Source organism: Channa argus, chromosome 3 (genome assembly GCF_033026475.1).
Source record: "Channa argus isolate prfri chromosome 3, Channa argus male v1.0, whole genome shotgun sequence".
In the NCBI taxonomy this organism is placed as follows: domain Eukaryota; kingdom Metazoa; phylum Chordata; class Actinopteri; order Anabantiformes; family Channidae; genus Channa; species Channa argus.
In genome coordinates this window covers 2,381,740-2,406,167 of record NC_090199.1, presented here as the reverse complement: position 1 = coordinate 2,406,167, position 24,428 = coordinate 2,381,740, and the positions used below count along the sequence as shown (strand labels likewise).

Genomic DNA, 24,428 nt, shown 5'->3' with positions numbered 1-24,428 from the left:
GAAATCGAAGAAATTAAGTGAACGTTAATGATTGATAATAAGTCCGAATTTGGGGGTTTTGTTCATGAACTAATTTGGAGCGGGTTCTTGCCTTTTCCCCCTTCAGTTTAGGGTGCGCGTACTCTCCGGCTCAATCCCATTTCCCAGCTGGCTGGATCACTGAGTGCACGGACGGACAGATTTCCCACAGCCCGTGAACGCAGCAGGAGTCCTCCCAGTCAGTTCTGGCTAAACGTGACGCGCCGACTCGGAGCCGAGCGAGGTTTCCTGGCGGAGCTGCGGAGCGAGCAGGAGCCGAGCTGGTCTGTCTGACTGCTGCCGCAGTCTCAGTCTGTCTGGGTCACTAACAAAAGTCGTCGTTCGTTCGTCTTCCACGGTTCGGACACGGCACCGGCGGCTATGGATCCATCAGTGTCCTGCTCCTGTTTTCACCACTGAGGGACGTTCCTCCGTCGGATGCTCCAGTGCCCATAGAGGAGGAGGCGCAGGGGGCATCCCTATCGTTCTTCGACCACCAGGTGAAATTAGGATTATGATGATGATTATTATTATTGTGTGTGGTAACGTGTAGCGGGTTGAAGTGGGAATTGTTTGGAGACCCAGGGAGGGGAGGAGGAGGAGGAGGAGGAGGAGGGTGTGGGGGGGAAGAGGGACTTGGGGGTCGTCGTTTGGTGGAACGGGGAGCGGGTTCGTCTGGAGCCCGGAGCGGGTGGGAGCGGAGGTTAGCATGCTAGCTAGCAGCCGTTAGCGGGCTTCGTCATTTGCCAGTCTGGGAGGGATGCGGCGCCGGGATGCTGCCGCAGAAGGGAGGGGAATGCTAGTAACGGTACCGTCCGTCTGGCCTCGGCCCATCTCCGTGATAAACGACACCCTAACCCACCCCCTCCCCCTCCCCTCTCACCATCCACCTCCCCGGTGTCCCCCATCCTTACCTAAACACACCGCCCCTCCGTGTCCAAGCTGACTAAATAAAACCCCATATTTACCTTGGAGTTTTTGCATCATACGGAGTAAAACCACCGCCTGTGACTGTCAGTTAGCCAGCCTGTCAGCTAGCTAGCCGGCTAACATAGCGGTAGCATCCCCCCCCCTCCCCCCTCCTCTCTCTCTCCACCCGCTAGCATCCCTAGCTAGCCCGCATCCTCCATCCGAGTCATCGCAGGCCAGCCTGCCTTACACAACAACCGTGTCCCTGACCCTGCCGGTTCACACCAGCTTCTTCACCGCCACTATCGGGGACTAATCGGTGCAAAAGTCCCCGGCAGACATCTATTCATGTTCATGGGCTGCTGAAGTGTAACGGAGCACTGCAAGCGGATGTTGTTATGTAACTGTAATGACACCACACGCCCTTGAAACAAAAGCTGTTGTTTCAGTATTTGCTTGTTGTGCGCGCGGTGCACGAGTCGAACGCGGCCAATAACAAACCGGAGGCGGACGGTGTTTGTGGCACCGAGGGCCGCAGCCCTGAAACCGGCTTCCGAAACGTACAGCGGCTGCTCGTGTCAGCCATTGTTTTTGTTGTCATTGGAGGCTCACATTTGTTTTTCCAGCCGCGGACCTGTGTGCGTCCAGGCTGCTCGCAGACCGCGCTCAGCATCCCACCTGCCTACAGCGTAACGCGCCGAGTGCTGTGGGGGAAAAGGCAACTTGAGAAACACCAGAGCTACGTGGGAATGTCCTGCATTACGAAGCGTCAATGCTGAGATGCTGTTGTGCAGAAACACGCCACTGGTGTTAATGATACGCTTAGAAGGCTGTTGATCAAAGGAATCAGTGTGAAAAGCTGGAAACAACAATTCATAATGTTGGAACATATGTGGTATTTTAGATTCAGCCACATATCCAACAGGATATTTTAAACAAGGAGAAGCACAAACACAGAACAAACACGTTTATATACAGTACGTGTACATGCTATAGTTCCAGTAGGAACTAAAAGATGAACAGGTCGTCTGCTTGTGTATTACCTGACTTTGTACCATCATATTTGTTTGCTATATGGCTTATTTGCCCCTCACATTCTAACTAATGCGATAAGATGCTGCCATTGTCCTGCAGAAGTGACCTAGAGGTTTGAGGGGAAAGACTTTTAACAAAAAATGAGAAAACTCTACAGTGAGTGTCGGAAAACACTCGAGAGACCGTGTTTCAGTGTAAGTGTGACTCCTTTCTCCGAGATCCTGAAATAGGAAATGTTCTTTACTGTTATTTCACCTAAACATTGGATTGGATTGTGTCTGCAGGAATGATCTGACACTGTACATTATGTGCATAGTATGGAAAACATCTGTTTTGGGGGCCGTGCTTGCCCGGAGGTCCCGGGCCTCCGTGAAACTAAAATTGAATTTGTCATTTGCTTCTAGATTTGGAAAATCAGTCATAAGTTACTTTTAAGTTAAGGCTAGACATTATTTAGAAATCTGAGGAAACGGAGGCATGAAACAATACAAACCACAAGCAGAAGTCCACATTTCTCTTCAGGAGTCACTGGGTGAAAGATGTCATATTTTATAACTGAAATATGTTTGAAGGTAACAGTGGTTCAACAGAAATGTATTTAGCTTTAGTTTGAGGCGTAAAGTGGCATTTCGTTTTTACTGCAAAGGAAATGCAAAAATAGAAATGTGTTCAGAGTTGAGATGTGTCTGGTGCTGGGTGGGTGGTCAGTTGACAGGCAGGTAAACCGAGAGAGAGATGTAGACGGAAGAAAGATGTATGAGAGAGAAATGAGGAGAGAGACTGACGAAGAAATGAAATGAATAGGTGAAGTGAAGGTAAAGAAGAACGAGAGAAGGGGTGAGATGATGGAGGAAGGGGAGAACAATGAAGAGGGGTCGGGGGGGGGATTCCCTCTCAATTCTGATGGGGGGGATTTATCATTTGCACAAAGAGGGTTCAGACGCCCAAATCAATGCGAGGTTTCCTTCCATTTAGTTTGGATTGTCACAGGCGCACGTCAGCTCTCCATTCGTGAGTGTGCAGTTTTCTATAAGTAAGATTTTGAAATCATTAAATTAGTGAATCTAGTAATTTCATGAATTTATTCATTAATTACTGATTACAAAAGGTGGCAGCTTCATATTTCACATATTGTTTGTCACAGCCAGATTGTAGCTAAAGTTTGACATCTATACATGTGTTTCAAGCAGGACGGCATGTACAACTTATAATCTATGTTAAATCTAATTAGCTGGAAGTTGTTCATCTCAACAGAAAATGAACCAAATGTTGGGGTTAGACAATAGGTTTGAGTGGTTAGGATCAGAGAAAAAGTCATTGTTGGTCTGTAGTCTGCAGGCAGGTGCCATCTCTTCCCCAGGTAAGAGATGCACATGCACCCAGCCATCAGCCTAATGTTAGAGGAAATGTGATTCGGCCGACCAGCCTTCTTTTTTCAGGTGCTTAGTGGTCTGCTGCTCGCATGCCCATTGTAGGTACCTACACCTTAGGCAGTGGACTGAGGCCATGCAGCCATATACGCAGCAAACTGTGATGTGCCGTTTTCTGACACCTTTCCATCAGACCCAACATTAACTTTTTTTTAGCAATTGGGGCTATAGTAGCTCTTTTGCTGGATCTGACCACAGGGGCCTGCATTTGCTGCCCCCGTGCCTCAGTGAGCCGCCCGTGAACCTGTCGCTGGTTCACCGGGATTTCTTCCTTGGACCACTTTTTCTAGGTCCTGACCACTGCAGACTGAAAACATCCCACAAGATCTGCAGTTTGGGACTCACTTTTCCCAGTGGTCTCCCATCACAATTTGGCTCTTCTCAAACTAGCCCATGTTTTTTGCTTAATCATTTACATCCACTTCAGGGACAAAATGTTTACATGCTGCCTCCAAGAGCCGATGTAATAAGATAAAAGTGTTCCTCGCTTTTCCTGTTCACTTTACCATGTCATTATGTTATGGTTGATCAATGTATATTAAATTAATCTGTAATAAACCAGCTTTTGAAGTATCTGTTACCTTAATATCTACGGATGTATTAGACTTATGCATTAAGGTGAGAGACATTAGAGAGAGACTAATGAAGGAAGAAATGAGTTGGTAAGAAGGGAAAGGAGGAAATGATGAAGGATGAGGTGAAGGCAATGTGGAAGGCAAGGAAAGAGATGGCAACTATGGAAAAGGTGGTCAGGTGAGAAGAAAGGAAAGATGGAGGGAGGTACCAGACTTTTATTAGGAAGGAGGAAATGACGTTAGGAAAAAGGGAACTAAGGGAAAGATGGATAGAAGTGCATGAAATGTGGAAAAAGAGGGATGGAAAGGAGGAAAAGGGCTGGGGGAGAAGGAAGAAAGGGGAAGGGAGTAAAGGAGGCGAAACATGGGGAACTAGTGGCCACTGAATGAGGGAAGTAAAGTAGGAAAGGAAGGAAGAACACAATGAATGATGCGAAGAGACAAGGAAAATGGAAAAGAAGAGGTTTAGGAAATCAATGTAGGAACCACTGAGAAAGGGAGTAAGGAGAGAGGAAGTAAAACATTCATCTGGACAGAGCAGGGGAGACCAAACCAAACAGGGTGGAAACCAGGAGGAGAGAGTAAGAAGCTAGAGGAAAAAAGGGAGGAGATAAAGTTAAGGTAGAGAAGGTGAGAAAGGATGGGAGAAAAGTAGATAAGTGAAAAATGGAATGGCGAGATTTAGGACGGGAAAGGAGGGTGCAAACTGAGTGAAGAACGTGAAAAAGGAAGCAGTTAAGGAGTAACGGACTAATGGAGAACAGAAGGAAAGGGAGGAGGTAAGATGAGGGAGAAAACAAAGGAAGGAAAGGAGGAGCTGAATGATGAAGAAAAATATGGGAGTGATGGGAAGGAAGATTTAGGTAGAGAAAGGAGAAGTAGGTAAAGATGAAGAAAGAATAAGAATGAACGAAGCTGATGAGAAAACAAGGATAAGGACAAGAGAAGGAGAAGGAGACTCGCTCACAGAAGGAAGGAGAAGAAGAGGTAAATGATGTGTGATGGGTACGTGAGAAAAAATGAATGCGTTGGGAAGATGAGGGGAGAGAAGGTGAGAGGGTGGGAACTACGGAAGGAAAGGGGGAAATGAGAAAAAGGCTGAGCTATAGAAAGAATGAAGGACATGAAGAGGTTAAATTAGTTTGCTAAGGACTGATTAGCGAAGGGACGGGGAGATTTAGTGAATAAAGGGTGGATTGATTTGAGGAGGCAGGGAAAATGGGTAAGGCCTAGTCAAGGAGGAAGGTACAGGAATTCAGTGAGGAAGAAGGAGCAAATGATGTAAAGAAGCAAGGAGGTAAGGAGACAGGAAGCCTGAACAATAAGTTGCGGTCTGCTGTGTTTGCCATACCAAGGAAACTATCCACTGACCTGCTCCGTTTTTTTTTCTGCCTTTTCTAATTTCTCTGCCTCCGTTTCCTTCCAGGCTCACTCACCACTGAAGCGCCTGAACACAGAAAGCGAAGAAGAAGTCGGAGAGGACGAGAGATTGAGGAAGAACTACGAAAAAAAGAGAGAGAGAGGGGGGAGGAAGGAAGGAGAGAGAGACAGAGGGGAGTCAAACTCTAAACTAGGTAAGGAAGACTCGAGGGGCAGAAGGACAGAGGACAGAAAGAGAAAGTGAGGTTGGGTTTGTCGGGGCGAGAGGAGGAACGAGAAGGTGAGGAGAGAGGAAGATCCACCACAGATCCAGCAGGGAACAGACAGACATATCTGAGGTCAGGTGAGAGTGGGCGCGGGTAGATTGGAGGTCAGAGGTCAAGCGGCTTCAGTCCAACCCACTGTCTCGCTGCCCCCTCCTCCCCCAACACCTTCACGGTCCCCACACTGGGAGAGCTGGGAGAACTGGTGACGAGGAGAAGCCACCATGAGCGACCAGAACGTCGTCAAGGAAGGCTGGGTCCAGAAAAGAGGTGACGTTTCGTGTTTCTCCTTCCTTCTTTTAGAAACGCTGAAGGAAACATGTCCGAGCTAATAAAAAGTAGCCTCCTGTTTACAGCCCTGTATCAGAGTCTGGTGTGAGGGACACTGTGGAACCTCGGCTATTAGCCAAGAGTTTCCTGGGGGCATTTTGACTTAACCTGCAGGCAATGTTGGCCCCACACAGGATAACTGGGACTATAGGAAACTAATTATCTGCTCAATTGATCCTGTAGTGTGGTGGCTTTGCAGACATGTAAAGCTAAAGCTACCAGCTGACTCCGAGTCACTGATTTTCACTTCAAGTCCTGTTGTGTAAAAGGCACAGTGGTAGAATTTTGACTAGAAGCCTACAACAGCCAATGAGAGCAAGCCGGGGTGAGAAGCGTCGTCCTGTACTTGCAGTAGTAGCTTGAAGAATAAAACTTTCCTTGCCCGACATGCTAATTCAGTCTTCAACCACAATGTTTTGTTCGCTGATGATGAGTGTGGTCTGCTTCCACGTTTCTTTTGATGGCACCTGTTTCCGTCTGATCCGAGTTCCTTTTATCGGCACTTTAAAATGGTTTAGTGTGTGGTCCTGTGTCCTGACGGAATCGTCTTGTGTTTGCATTCCTGTGATTAAAATGATAAAACTGGGCGAATGACTCGCACATATTTAAAATTGAGATTGCAGCTTTGTAAGCTCCACATTTGAAATTGCAAACTGGTAAACTACTAATTGGAATATTTCTCTTCTTGTTAACACAACCCCCAAATCCTGTGACGGACTTCCATTAAAACCAGTGTCTGTGTGTTGAGGGGCCTTTTTAAAAATGACACTAGCGTGTTTGATGTGTTGGTTAGTATTGCAGACCATGTTGATGCATTAAAGAAGAGTTGTCATCCTTTAAAAATCATTTAATTGTTGTAGAATTGGTTTATGTAACCAGTGTTTAAGTGCTTAAATTGATTTGGAGCCAAGAAGAAGAACTGAGCAGGTTCATGGAAACAAGAAGCGTTGCATAATGTTACAACCTAACTAGACACATGTGATATGTTACAAAACACATTTGGGGATTAAACGTGTGAAATAGTAGTAGTTTAAACCTGGAGCGTGTAGCCCTGCCACAGACGGTTGTGACTATGGCTGACATTTTCTGACAGAACAGAAACAACAACACTCACCATTTCTTAAAAGCCACTTCTTTTTCCTCTTCTTCCTCTTTTTCTTTCTTTTCATACACACAGCAAGCTGATTAGCTGCTAACTTGTGTGTGTGTTCTGTTCTCTGTGTTTGTGCCTGGGTACGTGTGTGTGTGTGTGTGTGTGTGTGTGGCTTTAGAGTTGTCTTCACTCAACACAAAGTGGAAAATAAATCACTCTCAGCCACAGATGGCTGCTGGTCTTTAGGTTCTTGAGTCGGGCTTTAGGCTCATATATTTAGTGTTCAGGTGGAGATGTGTGCCTTGATCAAGAACGCTACTATGTCGTATACACAGCTTGTACCAGATGTTTTTCAGTTTTAATTGGAAAATACTTTTTCTGCTAGTGTTTTCACTTCGGTGTGCACCAGAAATATTCATTTACATGTTAGTGTCATTGTTAAAAAGTTATTGTACAGGCACAAATACCAGTACCCCCATCAGAAGTTTCATCCAGCCTGATCTTAGGGTTGGTAATCTTTGAATGCAGGGTCAGCAGTTCGATGCCCAGCTCCTCCTCTTTACATGTCAGACTGTCATTGGGCAAGACACTGAACTTTCAGTTGTTCTGAATTTCCCCACAGGGATCAATAAAGCCGTTACCAGCCGTTATCAGCAGGTGGAATTGTCCTGCAAGTTAAATCTGAAGGGGAATTTTTGATGGAGCCGTACTCTCCTTGCGGTAGCACAGGCATGATCCACACAGGCACACGACACATGAACAGTCTGAAGATTGAATCATGTCACCTGGACTTCTTTCTTCTAGGTTAGGAAAGTTTTTCAACTTTTCAAGCAGCTTCTTCAGTCGGAATAAAAGTGGCTGGGGAACCCAGTTATATATCCTCCACCGTGGCCTGAATAGACTCATTAAGGTGGGAGGTGGGAACAGGGTGGAGTCATCAAGTTATGATACTGATTACGACCCTAACCCCTAAACCCCTAAGATGGGTATCGTTGGGTGTGGTCCTCTTGGTGGATGTGTGAAGTTGTCTTAATCTTCCTGGGGATGGATGAACAGTCATAGGAACAGTATTTAGGGTGTTGGATGAAACAGTTGTTGGCTTGCAGCTCAGAGTCGGTTGTCCACTAATTGCGGGGCTACGTTTACATTTAGTTATTTAGTCAGCAGACGCTTTTATCCAAGGCGACTTATACAAGTGAGGTACAAGGCAGCAAAAATCTAAGTCAAGGAGAAAACATCAAAGCAAAGTTCGTCTGATGTTGTGTTGTGTCAAAGATCTGGCTGGGAAGACAAGAACTTCGGTCTTGGAGAGGTTCGGCTGAAGATGTCTCTCTCTCATCCAAGCAGAGATGTTGGAGAGACAGGCAGAAATGCGTGATGAGTCACCATGTGGAAAGGACAGGAACAGCTGTGTGCCGTCAGCATAGCAGTAATAGGAAAAGCCACCAGAGCAGATGATAGAACCCAGAGATGTAGTATAGACGGGAAAAAGAAGAGGACCTAGAAGTGAACCCTGCGGCACACCGATAGAGGATATGAGAGTGAGAAACATGCCCTGCCAGGATACATGGAAGGTTAGTGGGGTGGTAATAGTGGGTTAAACTGGGCCTGCTCGAATGAGGTTGGAAAAGCAGCTGTTGATGTGTTGATGATTTGTGTAATAGCTGGCATCAGAGGGGAAGCGATCGGATCCAGAGAGCGGTTGGTCCGATGGTTAGAGAGGAGGAGCGTGGACACGTTGTCCTCGGTCAGAGTTGAAAATGAGGAGAGCGATGCAGCTGATGCAATGTGAGAGAGGTGGATGGAGGAGGTGGAGGTGGGTAGATGGTGGCTGGTTGTGTGTGTTCCTGAATGTAAATGGTGGAATCCTGTACTTTAGATGTCTAACAAATGCCTAGTTTGCCTCTTTGGCATCTGCACCATCTGTGCATTTGTCTTGCAGACAGTCTGCATGGACACAAATGTTTAGTCCACTGAGAGTCCTTCCTGACAGGCACAGGCCTGGGAGGGGGAGACATTTACACAGATACCATAGCAGACACATGAATGCAGAAATTCAAATTTGGCCTTAAAAACGGGAAGAAGCTGTCTCTTTAAAACTTGCCAGAGCTTAATGGTCCCAATTTTCTGCCTGTGAGCATTCTCCAGTGTTCGTGCATTATTTTGTCGGGAAATAAAGCCCACAAACACATTTAAAAAGGAGCATGGTGGTTGAGTGGTTAGCACTGTCGCCTCACAGACTCACAGCTCGAAGGTCCCCAATTCAAATCCACTGGCCTGCTGTGTGGGTTTCCTCCCACAGTCCAAAGACCTCTACAGACGTGGATGTCTGTGTCTCTGTGCTGGCCCTGAGATAGACTAGAGACCTGTCCATGGTGTACCCCACTGATGACCCTATGACAGACTCTGAACAGAATAAGTGGTTACAGATAATGGATGTGAATATATGAATATTTTTAGTCTCATTGACAAAATGAGGAATTGCTGATTGAGTTGACAGTTGTTGCTCTCACACAGAAACCAATGTGATCATTTTGGAGAAGCTTTGTTTCTCCCCCCCCCCCCCCCCCGTCCACATGATGTGTTCACAAACTTGCAGTTTTAGTTGCCTCCGTCTGAAAAGCAGTTTTTATTCAGCTCGGTGTGGACATGGTCTATAACCACCCCGACAGTTTGAAGCACAGCACCTCCAAACAATGGTTGTTTACCTGCCAGACGGCGAGCAAAGAAGGCCGGCTCTGCAGGGCCACAGCCAAATCTGAGCTGCACTTGGCTGGTGTGTTATTTCCCACACTGTGTGTGTGTGTGTGTGTGTGTGTGTGTGTGTGTGTGTGTGGTCTGAGCTCAGGGTGCTTGGCTGGTAGCAGGGGGAAGTTTCTCTGTGGCACTATGAGCATACAGAGGATGACCTAACACTCTGGTTCCTTCCTCTTCGGCCCCCACAAGTCCCTGAATTGTTTATTGCACCTCAGCTTTCTTTTATAGTTCAGTGTTAAAAGCCATTTTAGAGAAAATGCCCTAAGCAGCTGTATGCACTGTTTAAGATCCAAACTTAGAGGTCACACACAGTTCAGGACAGTTTGAGAAATCATTTCTCAAGTAAAATTTGGATGTGAAGCACTATTCTTTTGTCTTTTCTGAAGGGTTTGTGTTGGAGACTCTGTTTTAATATATTTCAGTTGTTAGAGGTTTTAAAAAAGCTCACGTTCACATGGATCCGTTTCAGTCACTACACAAGAGTTGAACTATGCGACGAATGTAAAGATTTTCCTGAGTCGGCCACTAAAAAAAGACACTTCTTTAAAGACCCATTGAAACTTCAATGGTTAGAAGAGAACACAGCAATTTAAAGTGCAGCTTCACTAATTCGTAACTTGTGTCATATTATTCTAACTTGGAAAACGCACGTACAGTATATGGATTTTACTACATTTTCCTCATGAAAATGCAGTTGTGTTTCAAGCTGAGAGACGTCTCCAGCTGACACCATCTGTAGAAGCTCTGGGGGAGCAGGTCGGCCCAGACAAAAACCCGTGTAGTTGAGCGGAAAGATGACATCATTTAAAAAGGAAAAACTCCTCCAGATGTTTAGGATTTATATTGTCATTGTTATCGTAAATACATATTCTTCTTTCTATGTGCAGCATACATCACCTTGGCAGTGTTTCTAACTAGAACAGCAGGTAAATGGATCAATAAGGTGACATCCATAACATGAATCAACAGTTTTGGCTCTGACTGAGCAAAGAAATACAAAGAATAAAGAAATGAACATGGCCTGATGTGGGGGCTACGTTCACCTGCAGGTCATGCTTTCTGTTACCTGACCAGTCAAACTCCTCCCCCCCTTTCCCGTCTTCCGCTGCCCTTCACCAGCTTGTAAGTGGAGCTGTTAGAAGTCCGAAGTATCTGATTTCCGAAGCGCTTGTCATGCTCATCACAGTGTTGTTCTGCTACAGACTGAGTCATCGAATGTGTGAGAATAGTTTTGTCAGAGGTTTGATTTGTTAGACATATGCTCAGGCAGTTCAGTCGCTGGTCACTCACACAGATGCACTTTCGTCCAGCCCCTTGTTCTTCGTTAGCTCTGGTGCTACTGTGACTCTGTCAGATGTCAACATCTCCCTGTGACCATGAGGACCAACGCTCCATGGCTGCTGGATAAGAATAAGCACCGTGTTTACCATCATACACCTGTTTCTTTCGAATGAAAGTAGTTTTTCGATTTAGTAACATTGTGGCAGCATCGTATTCTTACAACCAGAAAAGTAACAACCAGAAAAAGTGTCAACACAGTCAGTAAAACCGCACAGGTTGTGATGAAATAAACTGGCTTTATTCTGTGTCGTGCAAAATGTCCCTGCTGATAACTTAAAGGAAAAACAGCTCGAACTCCCTAAATATTGGAATCAAATAGCAGTCAACCCTGTATCATTTTGTTAATGTGTCCTCAGTACAGCTGAGTGTAGCAGGATGTAACCGGTCGGTGTCACTGTGTTTTCCTTTGCAGGCGAGTACATCAAGAACTGGCGTCCGCGCTACTTTCTGCTGAAGACAGACGGCTCTTTCATCGGCTACAAGGACAAACCGCAGGACTCTGACCTGGCATATCCACTAAACAACTTCTCCGTAGCAAGTAAGACACCGACAGATCGTCACATAAGTTACCAACTAAAACAAGTCTCTTTGTGATGCTGTCTGTCTTTTTTCTCTGTGCGGCTGCCAGAATGTCAGCTGATGAAGACGGAGCGGCCCAAGCCGAACACCTTCATCATTCGCTGTCTCCAGTGGACCACTGTCATCGAAAGGACATTCCATGTGGACACTCCTGACGAAAGGTAAGACCTTGTCCTCACGCTCATCGATCTCAATCCTAAACCAGACTCTGGGGTTTTTTCCTGGACACAACTGAAGGATCATTTTTTACAGTTTATCATTTTCTTGCCATCGTGGAAAAAGTAAACAGTTTATATATATACACAAGACATATATATGTATGTATTGGGTAAAAATGAGAAGACACCTCGTAAAGATATGATGTACACAATAAACAAAACAGACTCCACCTCCTTATTAAAAGAAATAACTACAACATACTGGACGTTTGTTTTCCATGATAATTGGAATTTCAATATTCTCTGTGTAATTCTGGACTCCAACTAGCTACAGTAAGCTAGCTGTAGCAATCAGACTCAAAATCCGTCCACCCAGGAGGTCAAATCCTGCTGCTGCGTCTGAGCCGGTGGACATGTTGCACAGGGTAACCTTTAAATGAGACACACAGGGTTGAGTGGGGCATTCTGGTTATTAATGATGACATAAGCCTAATATTATTAAAACGAGTTAATTGAAATAGGAAAAGAGTCATTTGAAGAAAAGTTGGTGAAGCTGTTTATCTGATAATCCAAAGCTTGTTAAGCTTTAGTTCTACTCTGATCATCCTCCCAGAATTTACTTGTTGTGATGAAATCACCAGCAAAGTGTCTATTGAAGGACTGTTGGAGCAAAAACACGTAAGAGCTCGTTATGCATCTATTATTTGTCTCCATCAGCGCACACACTGCACTTGGCACCAAAATACACAGACAGGCGAAGTGAATTTCAAGGTCAGGAAATGACAGAATTAGTCTGCCTCTCTCTCCCTATCACACACACACACACACACACACACACACTCTACAATAACCTCAGTTAGTTATGGCACAAATAACAATCAGCAAAGCCAAGTTAAAAAAAAAAAAAAAGTTGAAACAAAATCTTTCCGGGACTATTTTGTTGGGGAGTAACAGAGCTGCGTATGAGTGATGGTCCTGACTTAAACTAAAGCCTTGGTGCTTGATTTGTCGACACACTAAGAATAAACAGCATCAGGTTGCCCATGACCGCAACAAAAATCAAATATGTCCTTCATGACTTTCAATGCATTACAGATCTTTTTGTAATCTTCACAGCATGACTTAATACTCCATAACATAATACATTATCCACCAGGTGGGAATCAGTAGTTTCACTTTGCAGTCCGTTGTTGACTAATGGAGAAACGCTCTGAAGACTTGTGGTAGAAACACCACACCGCGGAAACTAACCACGACTCTGCTGGTAACCGGCTGCTTTGTCCGACAGGGACGAGTGGGCAGAGGCCATCCAGATGGTAGCAGAGTCACTGGCCAAACAGGAGGAGGAGGGCATCCTGTGTAGCCCCACCTCCCAGATTGAGAACGTCAACGAGGAGGAGATGGACACCTCAATCAGTCACTATAAACGAAAGGTGATGGTTGTTAGCGGATTTTAACATAATCTATCGCTCTTCCTCCTTTGTGGTCGTCATGTTTAAAGATTTCCAGCAGCTGTCGTCACGTGTCTGTGTCATCACGCCATGCTTCTGTTTCTCTGTCCAGACAATGAATGACTTTGACTATCTGAAGCTTTTGGGTAAAGGCACTTTTGGGAAAGTCATTCTGGTGAGGGAGAAGGCGAGCGGCACCTACTACGCCATGAAGATCCTGAAGAAGGAAGTCATTATAGCCAAGGTGATATTAAACATTCATCAGCTTCTGTTTTGCTGCTGTTCTGGGTGGATGCACGCGCTAACAACCAGTTAGTAGGTTTACTCAGTGACTGAAAATACCGCAAACAAAAAAGCCTTGTAGTCTTTGATGTCTAATATGTGGCACTTTGCATTTGATAAGGGCTGTTGATATTGCGAAACCTCGGCACGATATTGACACTTATCCTATCTGGTTACTCTACATCCGCAATCTTTTTGATTCAAAGACGCAGAAATCATCCGCGGGCTCCTTTTTGTCTCTTGACTAATCACTCTGCCTCCTCTTTTTCCTTTTGTATCGCAGGATGAAGTTGCACACACACTCACAGAAAGTAGGGTATTAAAAAACACTCGACATCCATTCCTAACTGTGAGTATCATCGTGCAGATTGCACAAAACCCGTATGCACACAGACACACCTGCCTTGATGTGATTTCACCTCCTACTCATTGAGTTGTGAAGCTGTGTGGCCTTCAATTCAAGAGTCTTGTAATAAGTGTTATGCAGAGAGAACATCTGGAAGAATAAATCCAGCCCACAAAGCTTTTTTCTCTTCAATTGAGTTAAGGTCGGAGCGGTGATGAGTTTGTAAAAATATTTACATATTGTCTTGCAGTCTCTGAAGTACTCGTTCCAGACTAAGGATCGGCTGTGCTTTGTAATGGAGTACGTCAACGGAGGAGAGGTGAGAGGTCATAGGATTGCTTTAAAAAAAATTCCCTTGATGCTGAGGGAGGTTTTTTTATCCAGCATGGAAGTTATTTCTAGAATGATTGAAGAACGTTGAACAAACACATCCGTGAATGTTAAATCAACGGTGGCAAAAGCTGATTTCATTAGCTCGAGGATTGTAACAATGACAGAAAGTGAACCACACACCTATGTGAATACGAGCGTACGTAACTCGTCAGCTGTGAATCGGCTTTGTTAAAACACAGACACCTGCTTCTCTTCATCCACAGTACGAGTTGTGTTGAGCCCTGTTTCATGATCCCATCCCACATTAGCTACACCAAGAGTAATACAGCGAAGATTCTGACGTTTTTTATTTGTTTTGACGCGATGAAGTCGTTTTGAGGCAGACATTTGAGGCAGGTAAAGAGCTTAAGTTCTTCCTTTTCCCGCAGCTCTTTTTCCATTTGTCGAGAGAGAGAGTGTTTTCCGAGGACCGCACCCGTTTCTATGGCGCTGAGATCGTCTCTGCTCTAGACTACCTGCATTCTGCCAAGATTGTCTACCGTGATTTGAAGGTACAGTGGCTCTGGGTGACGTCTGAGAAAAGTCTAACACGGAACACACATGATAGAACAGTACATCTCATTTCCTTAAAGACATAGACAGAGAAACTGACCTTGTACCTAAATACACTTGTAGTCACATCAAACCAAGCAGCAGGAGTAATTCTTCCACTCCCAAGGTTAGTTTAGTTTCATTTGGACCAGTTTCTGTCTCTCACTCTAATCCTACTCTGCACCAGTCACGATGCACTGCCTGGACCTAAACGCTTTTTTAATCCCATGCACCTTATTCCCTTTAAATGGCTTTAACACTGTTGATATATTTAAGTCCTAACGTCTGAATATGATTCAAAATGGGAAACTCATTTTGGATTCATTCCAAGTAAAGTAAAATATTCCAAGAATTTATATGTTTTTATATTTATATGTTCATTTTAATGACTATATCTCACAGCTGAAGATCGATCCAAAAATCATTAACAGAAATGTTCATAATTTCTCCGTTTTTCGTTAGAAACTCTCAGAAAGGAGATATTTCTACTATGTGCGGGTTATTAAAGTCAAGGTAGTTAGAGGAGTCGTACTAGAGTGCTGAGAAAGGGTGGTTCTAATGTTTTGGTGGCCTCATTCATTTTTATTTAGGGTGTTTCCACCGGTGGTTATAATGTTATGACCGGTCGGTGTAGGAGTTTTAGTATTTGAAGTAAATTTCCATAAAACTATTAACTTTCTTCCAATATCCAAATTTTTTTGAGGATGTACTGTAGTTTTACTGTAAAGGTATTTTAGTCCTCTATGAAACAGTTCTACACGGCATATGTGGTTATTTATTTTGAACTGTCTGGTGCATTTAGAGGCTTTTGCTGCAACGACAAAGCAAGACTATCATTTTCTCTGTGGTTGATAAAATATTATTAATCAGCTGCAGTTATTTCGGTTTTCTGCTATATCTAACCCAAGGTCTTAGTTTTTGTTTTTGCCTTATGAACAAATTAAAAAGGTAACAACGTTTTACTTCATGAACCTCAGATCCTTGTGTTTCTCCCGTGTAGCTGTTAAGGACGCAGAAGGAAAAGCTTCCATGATGCTGAAAAAGCCCTGATTCTTACAGCATTTTCGTGCAGAATCTGCTCTGTTCACTTGTTTTATTCTAGTTATTGTTTCATGGTGTTGTATAGTTTATTATTATCCCGTATTTATATTGTAGGTTGTTTTATTGGTTGATTTAGTTTTAGATTTACTGTTACTGTGCACTTTGAATTGCATGGACAAAAGCCTCAGAACCAAAGCACAAATTAGGATTAATTGATTGAGAGAGACTTCCAGATTGTGGACGTAAGACATGAAGACAGTGTCGTAGGTTCTCTTATTTCTGTCCTTCCTCTCACCAGCTGGAGAACCTCATGTTAGACAAAGATGGTCACATCAAGATCACTGACTTTGGCCTCTGCAAAGAAGGCATCACCGACACTGCCACCATGAAGACCTTCTGTGGAACACCGGAATACTTGGCTCCTGAGGTCTGTAATCAGTCCAACACTACTGTAATTATAAATAACTTGTAATCATAGGAGGCTAAGTGGGACAGAACGTTGTTTCTTAAAGCAGCATTAACCCCAATCTGTATGTGGAAGCAAAACCAAGCCTGCAGACGCGTTTAAGGCTCATAATGAAATCAAGACAGAAACTGCGTCCTGGACCAGATAAATGACAACCACCAAGTCCGAATGTTAAAGCCAAAGTGGAAGTTCCTTAAGGTGCAGTTCCTCCAAAGGCAGCAAAGTTTTGTCTTCACAACAAAGTAGAATGTCAGTGACTCATTTCACTTCTTCTAATGTGGATGTTTGTGAAGTTTTTGAAAGTTATTTTTCCATTAAGAGGATATGAAAGAGGATATTGAATATAGCAAGGTCAAAAATACCCACATACAGAGAAAATGCACAGGCTTTTCTTGAATTGATAAAATGGCCTCTTGAGTTATGATAGAGCACTTAGAAAAAGTGTGACGCATTTTCAATGGCGAGCTGAGACCAGTAATGTTTACATTTTGTTATGCAACAAGCTTATTGTTTTTAAAGGATATTTATCGCAGACACTGCATTTTTTTTGCGTTGTGTGCCACCAGGTGTTAGAGGACAATGACTACGGGCGTGCAGTGGATTGGTGGGGTTTAGGGGTAGTGACCTACGAGATGATGTGCGGACGCCTGCCGTTCTACAACCAAGACCACGAGAAGCTGTTTGAGCAGATCCTCATGGAGGAGATCAAGTTCCCGAGAACCCTGTCGGCTGACGCCAAGTCGCTGCTGTCCGGACTGCTCATCAAGGACCCCAACAAACGGTACACGCACGGAGACATGCCCAATTTCTGTAACATGCATACATCAAGTATATCATGCAAGCTTTCACAGGAAGCAGGCAGTTGTGGTCTTCTGAACACCTGCATGATGCTTTGACTTTGGGGCTTTGGGTCGTACTGCATCTCTGAACGCAGCCTGAAGCTCTGTTGCATAAGGAGGAAGCTGCACGTAAACTCTGTACAGAAATGGGGCCCTGAGCTCACAGAGCGAACGACAGTGGAAATGCAGGACAGGTCTACTTTTCAGTTTGTTTCCAGGAAAAGCGGTGTTCTCAGTGCCAGAGACTAAAAAAAAGAAAAAAAAGACCACCCTGGGTGTTGTCAGTGATGCAGAAGTTAGCATTTGTGACTTGCATGTCTAGAGGGATCTTTATATGAGGGCTTCAGGGAGACGGGCAGCTATCGTTGCAGCGTCTTCTCCAGGGAAGTCAGTCCACGTTTCAGCGCCAACTTAATTCTACAATCGTACAATTGGATTTGAATCAGGAACCTTTGTTGCCTTTTCTTTTCCATGTTTCTCTCCCATCAACCGCTGTCTGTTCTGTAATTCTCTGGTGAAGAGCTGATGAGAGAGAAACGAGGCTGGCAGAAATATGAGAGAGGGAGAAAATCAGGTTAGAAAACGTAACCTGATTCAAACAAAGCCTGAAATAAAGGCTACGCTCACCTTCCAGCTGAAGTGGCCTCAAAATGGCTCTGATCTGATTTGAATTACGAACAAAACAAATCAGTTTATTTTTTATTTTTTGTTCATATCAGATCTGGGCCACTTTGCTGGTACCAGATCTGCTTCATATTGATCTGTGGTTCTGTGACCCGTGAAGGGTGAGATCAGAGTTCATGTGCTCCGTCCACGTCGGCTCCCAGCCGGTAAAAACACACATGGAGATGGAATCAGTGGAGGAAGATTTACAATGTGCTGGAGATTTATGCAAAAGCATCTGCTTAAGTCAGACTGGAAGGAACAACTGAGCAGGATTTAAGTGTCGTGTACAAAGATAAATGTTTGCTATAAATTTGGTTCGTGTGTTGGTTTAGGGTTTAGTTGGAAGTAAAGTCACTAAAGAGGCAGGTACGTTAAAGAACACGTCATCTTTTATGGCTCTTTGACCTGGAAGGACCCTGTGTCTTCTTCATAGAACAGGAACTAAAGGTTTGTCCTGTAGGACCCTGTACACGCCTCAAACTGAACACACGTCCTCATATGAAGACGAGAACATTCAGTTTTAATGAAGTAAGTATTCAGCGAAAGCCTTGTTAGACAAATTGTCCGCTGGCTGCTGTTACTCTCCCAGTGTGATTGTCCCCGAGGCGTTTTCTGTCTAACAAAGAAAACGGTAAAACGAGGCTACTGCAGCTTCAGACGGCAAACTCGCTCACCCCGGGATGTTATTTTGGGATCAGTAGAAGGTGGATATTCTGGTTCCATTGATAGAGATGTAAGAGCAGCGTTTGAAGCCCGACTTGAACGCCGTCGTCTTCTCTCTGTGTTCGTTGACAGGCTGGGCGGCGGACCAGACGACGCTAAGGAGATCATGCGACACAGTTTCTTTGGCACGGTTGACTGGCAGGATGTCTACGACAAGAAGGTGAGAGCAGGATTTAGCTACCAGACGTCATCTCAGGTGGTGATTTATTTAAACGGCGTACCTGAGATATTCTGCTAGCAGGGTTACCGGATTTCAGTGTCTAGTTTTTCAAAAGGAGGCACTGAAATAGAACAGAAAAGAAAAAGTGACACGTCTCTGCTCCAAACAGCAAACCCACCTCACAGTTTCCTGTTTAACTCGTGGAAGTCTTGCATGTCCACATCACATCTTCAGACGATGTGTTTCAGTAGTTTTATTATAGATCCTTGGTGATGGAGCTGCCTGCAGTGACGTCCACCGTGTTTTGGACAAACATCCGTCGTTTTTATTTTGTTTTTTTTGCCTTTGATTTTAGAATTTATCATAAAAGTAAATGACACGTGGTTAAAGACACATTGTGAGGTTTAATTAAAATGTTGGTTTTATTGTGTACATGATGTTTGGGACACATCAGTGAATGTAAATGAGAGTAGTCATGTTTTTGTTGCTTTTTTTAAATGACTGAGACCCCGTTTGGTGTGTCAGCGTGAAACCAGGGCAAACGCACACAAACACAGGGCGAAAACGTTCAAATCGCAAACATTCAAACGCATTAATCGAAAAACAGAATAATTGTTAGGTAAAGTCAGACGATCAAACCCATCATGATCTTCCTTATCCACTTTCCACTTTTTCGTCCCGTCTGTCCCAGATGGTCCCGCCCTTCCAACCCCAGGTCAGCTCAGAGACGGACACACGCTACTTCGACGAGGAGTTCACAGCGCAGACCATCACCATCACCCCGCCAGAAAAATGTAAGTCTGAGAGCATGGAACAGTTTGTTTGTTGATGCAACACAGAGCTGGAATCCTTTCTAAAGAGGAAACGGCTGGAAAGGAACAAAGATTACTGTAGAGAAGAAAAAACACACGAAGACAAATGTTACTCACTTTCGACGCTGCTTTGTCTTTGTTTATGTGTCCGCAGACGACGAGGATGGGATGGATGCGGCGGACAACGAGCGAAGGCCTCACTTCCCACAGTTCTCCTACTCAGCCAGCGGGCGGGAGTGAGCGCTTCCGGCCCCGCGGCGCGAGTATCGTCCCCATTCGTGGCCATTTTGAGGAAAACACGTAGCCATTTTAGGAAAAAATACCAGTCTCCCCTCTTTTTCTCCTTGTCTGCCTCCTCGCAGGTGGGGAGAAGTCTTTTTAGGGACTTTAAAAGAGGTTTTTGCACAGTGGGACAGACTCCAGTCGGTCTCCCCACACTAAAAATAAGTCTCCTACATTTTCAGCGCTATTTACTGCAGAAGGCAATGTTTTTGTTATTTATTCTTTTCTCTCCGTCAGTATTCAGTTGTGGACCCAGGTTCATCTTTTTATTCCCATTTTTTATTTTTATTTTTTCAATTTGTTTATTTGTCATTTCTGCCCTTTCTCTTCTTCTTCTTCTACTTCTTCTTCTTCTTCTTCCTTTGACTTCTTGCACTTGATTTGGAAGAGCCGTTTTAGGGAACAAAAAAACCAAAAATGTTGCCTTACATGTGCAGACGTTTCGTAATAAGCCGACAGGGTGTTTTTCTGGGAGAGGGCTGGCGGGTCTCGGGTTGTGAGTCGTCGTTCTTAGTTGGGAGTAAGTGCATGGCTCGTGGTTGACTCAAAATTTAAGAAAAAAAAAGTTTTAAAAAAATACTATAAAAAGGTTCCTTTTTCATACAATTGCCATGGCAGCCCACATCCACACCCCACCCCCCCCACCCACCACCCCCCCCAATCCCATGGCAATGAAAATCACTGTCTGCAGGTGGGAAAAAAGAGAAAATATATATAAAAAAAAAAACCAGAGAAAAGGAGAGTGGACGAGTCTGTATCATTCCTCGTTGCAGTGTTACTATTTTGCTCTTGTCTCTTATTTTTAACCCGTTTTTTTGTTTTGTTTTGTTTTGTTTTTTTCTCCTTTTTGGTTGGTTGGTCTTGTTTTCTCGCGCGCTTTGAGTTGGTCTTTCGTTTCAGAAACAGAAAACACTAAACTGCCAGAAACCGCACAGTTCTCTCAGGCGCCTCAGAGCACAACCGCGTTCAAACTCAGCTAACTGCTCCAGCTCTCCACAGCCGGCAGGGGAACGAGGCCTTTCTCTGCTCCCTCACTGCTTCTCCTCACTTCTGTTTCCTCATCGTAGCTGTTGGACCAGTGGGATGGATGTTTACACAGGGAAACGTGACTTTTTGTACGGACGTATGTGATGTATGTATGTGGGAAATGGGGGGCGGGGGTGTCAGCTTTATGCTGCCATAGCAAACAGACACATATTTTTCACTCAGAAACAGGAAACAGCTGTGAGTTCTCTGTGCTGGTCGGACGAAAGTCGACCGTTTTCTCCAAAACAAACTCCAAAAGAATCCGTGTTGGCGTTTTCTCAGCTGAACAGATTCAGGTGTCGAACACTGGGGGTGAAGCTGCAGACCGTCCACACACAGGTGACTTGACATGACTGTACGAGCGTGTCATGCATCTATATGCAAATCTGATTTCTTCTCTAAATCTGTGTCCCTTCCAGTAGAATGTGTCAAGTATTTGAATCTCTTGTTTTTGTAAGTTTAATTTCCCTAAAGGATGCTGCAATAACTTCCAGTTCTCTATTTATCCATTTATTTGTTGCTGTAAAAGGATTTGAATTTGCCGCTACAATATTTAACACGAAACTCCAAATGGATCCAGTAGTTGAAATCCTCTAATGGGTTTAAAGGGCAAGCGGCACTTTACAAGCGAAGATCTCCGATCCAGCATATGTCTTGTTTCAAAAAACCTTTTTGGAAACGAGTTGCAGACTCTACTTTAAATCTGATTCTACCACACAGTCGTGTAATGGAAACTCGCAGGCTGCTGATTCCCAGAAAACATAACTGAGGCCAGGACCTCTGTGTTCCCAGTGCTCTGACTAACAGGCCAACGTTTACACACACATCCTGCTCCTTATATGTTGTCAACAAAGTTTGCGGCGCTCGTCAGGATGCAGAGTTTTGCTACAGAGAAAATGATAAAAATAGGAGCATTGCTCCTGAATATTTATGGAAGGTAGCTGTTGTTCCTCCTACTTAGAAACTCTTTTTGTGCACGAAACACACTGTTCGTCGCTGTGGGGATATTTCTGGTGGAAACAATTTGTCCTTTCAGCTTCACTGCTCTGCTCCGAAAACTCCTAATACTAAAGTCTCATACTTTCTGTTCACAGGACTAACTGCTGTAAAGTGTTGGCTTGCAGGCAGCTTTTGTGTCGCTATCGAATGCAGCTTAGAGCTTGGTATGTAAAGCTGTTTCGCTGAAAGAAATGTTCTCCAGATAGGATGTAAACACTAAATGCAATAAAAGGGGTGAAACCAGTGCAGAGTGGGGCTTAGTCCAGTTTGCTACAGGTTGAGGATCCGAAATGTTGAACCTTTAAAGGTGAAGTGTGTGTAAGATTTAGAGGCAATAATAATAATAATAATAATACATCGTGTTTTCATCGTTTTCCTTATGTCTCCATTAGAAGAGGGTGCAGGTCTCACAGAGGCCGATATGTTGCACCTCCATGTTTCTACAGTAGCTCACATTGGACAAACCCAACACAGGCTCCAGAAGAGGGAAGTGTCATTTTGAACTATAGTGTTCAGACATCTGAAGTAATCTCAGCGCTTTCCCACCCGATGTCATCACAGACAAGGTGTCAGCGGACGGACCCCGTAGGTTCTCCCATGTTTGGAATGGGAGGGGTTTTCAGACGGTCGCAGTGTGCGACCTCGCTGCTAGAAGCCGCTAAATCTCACACACTGCACCTTTAAACAATTAAAGGGGAAAAAAAACAAATCCTTTTATAAAGGTGACAACGCTCCGGTTTTCACACGTTGGCTGAACTATCCTGCGTTAGACAGAGAGGTGTCACAGAGTTCTTCCAAAATGGTCGTTCAGCCAAATCAGTAAATGTCTACAGCAAAAACTGAACATTATTACAATGGAGGAGGAGGATTTAGTGCAGGGCTGGACTAGTTCTAGCTCGTCATAACCTGGAAAGTGAGTGAAGTGAGTGAGTCCTGCCCACTAGTGGCCTGAGGGCTGCACAACACTGAACCAGCAACTAGTCGGTAAATGGTTTCATTCGGACTCGATTTGTGACCCTCAAAGCTTCAGCCCACCTCCATCGCATATGAGCTAAATGTGACATCACTTCAACCTGTGAAAACATCAAATTTGTTTTGTTTCTGGAGAAAACTGCCGACTTCGTTCCGAGTTTAGAGCTGAAAACAATTTCCCACTCATTCTTAAGGTTCCCACACACATCTGGACTTGGTTTAGATGCAGAACTTTGGGACTGTGGGTTCTTGAAAGCTGTTTGCCGTCGTTGTCTGATACCATGTCCTATGTTTTTGGAGAATACTGTTTATGTGTAAAAGTGTCGGGGAAGGGCAGAGAACCGGGAAGAATATCGAGCAGCGAGTGAAAGTCTACTAACATTTTTGGGGAAGTTTGAGTCTTTGTGAAACAGTGTAAGCACCCTGACAGCATACACTTCTGTTTGTTGTCGTCTGAATGAAAAGAAAAAAAAAAAAGAAGAAATATTCACATGCACAGATTGTTTTTAGACAGTAAATCAGAATACAGAAAACTTTATTTATCGCACTGAACAGAAATGTGGTTTCCAGCTTCCAGATCCTTTCAGTATTATTGGAAAATGTATACACACACATACATGTTTTTAAAATCTGAACTGAGTGTATCAAGAATCACTGATCATGTTGCGGATCATGAGGAAACTGAGCCGTGACGCACTCATTTGTGAAGACTGTGAGAACTGCCAGAAAACATCGAGTCGCCCCCAAAACTTCTTGATGTAAATATGCAATGCCTTTTTTTCCCCCTTTAGTGGCATCTTGACAGATATGACAACCTTTTTGTTTCCTTCTGTGGGACTGTACTTTGATCTCGGTGATGAGAAAAGTGACTGAAAAAAAAAACAAAAAACAAATCAACTTCAACTCCAACTGCATCGAAGAAGAAATTTTAAGGAAGAAACTTGGTGTCAAAAACGGGACCAGTTTTTTCCTTTTGTCTTTATTTATTTTTTTGGCGGATTGATGCACAGTCCACAAGATGCTGTCTCCATGGTAACAAACACTGCTCCCTGCTTCCACCAGTTGCCGTGGTCCCCGAAAACGAATGACTCCAGAACTTTTTGTAAAAACGAGGGCGTGACTGTAACTGTGGAGTCTGCACTGTCTCTTCTGCTTCCCCTTCGCAGTCTTTGAAAGAAAAAGATACAAAAAGTGGGACCGTGGCCGACATTTTAAAATGTTTGCAGTGCTGGTTTCATCAGGTTGCTCCAATCCCATCATCCCTTGCTCCTCCTCTTCCCTTCCCATTTTTTTGCACCATAGTATTTATTTTCTGTTTGTCATTTTAGGCAGTGTTACCTTGTATGTCGTAAAAAAGGCACCTGTTGAAAGTCGCTGAAGGAGGATGACGATGATGATGATGATGATGATGGATGCATTAGCTAAAGTCTCTTTATTTTTTGTTTTTGTATCCTTTGCTTGTTTGTTTTCTTACCAAAACATTAGGGCAAGGACCCAGTAGTGGACTTGCATTGCCGTGTTAGTATTTATTTTGAATTAAATTAAAAGAAATACATTTCAGGGTTTTTGCT

General features: G+C 44.1%; 1 protein-coding gene across 2 annotated transcripts; it reads left to right on the top strand.

The window, feature by feature from the left end:
* The first annotated feature begins 181 nt into the window (after positions 1–181).
* akt3b (v-akt murine thymoma viral oncogene homolog 3b) lies at positions 182–24,422 on the top strand. 2 transcript variants are annotated; one of them, XM_067499535.1, is made up of 14 exons: positions 186–518; positions 5,394–5,880; positions 11,544–11,669; positions 11,760–11,871; positions 13,157–13,301; positions 13,432–13,563; positions 13,885–13,950; positions 14,198–14,266; positions 14,709–14,831; positions 16,211–16,339; positions 16,945–17,159; positions 18,679–18,766; positions 19,458–19,560; positions 19,733–24,422. In XM_067499535.1, the coding sequence occupies exons 2-14, from the start codon at positions 5,835–5,837 to the stop codon at positions 19,816–19,818; spliced, it is 1,440 nt and encodes a 479-aa protein (XP_067355636.1). In that variant the 5' UTR covers positions 186–518; positions 5,394–5,834; the 3' UTR covers positions 19,819–24,422. The 2 variants fall into 2 exon arrangements, with proteins under 2 accessions (XP_067355637.1, XP_067355636.1); XM_067499536.1 differs by lacking the exon at positions 18,679–18,766 and having other exon boundaries at positions 182–518.
* The last annotated feature ends 6 nt before the right edge of the window (positions 24,423–24,428 follow it).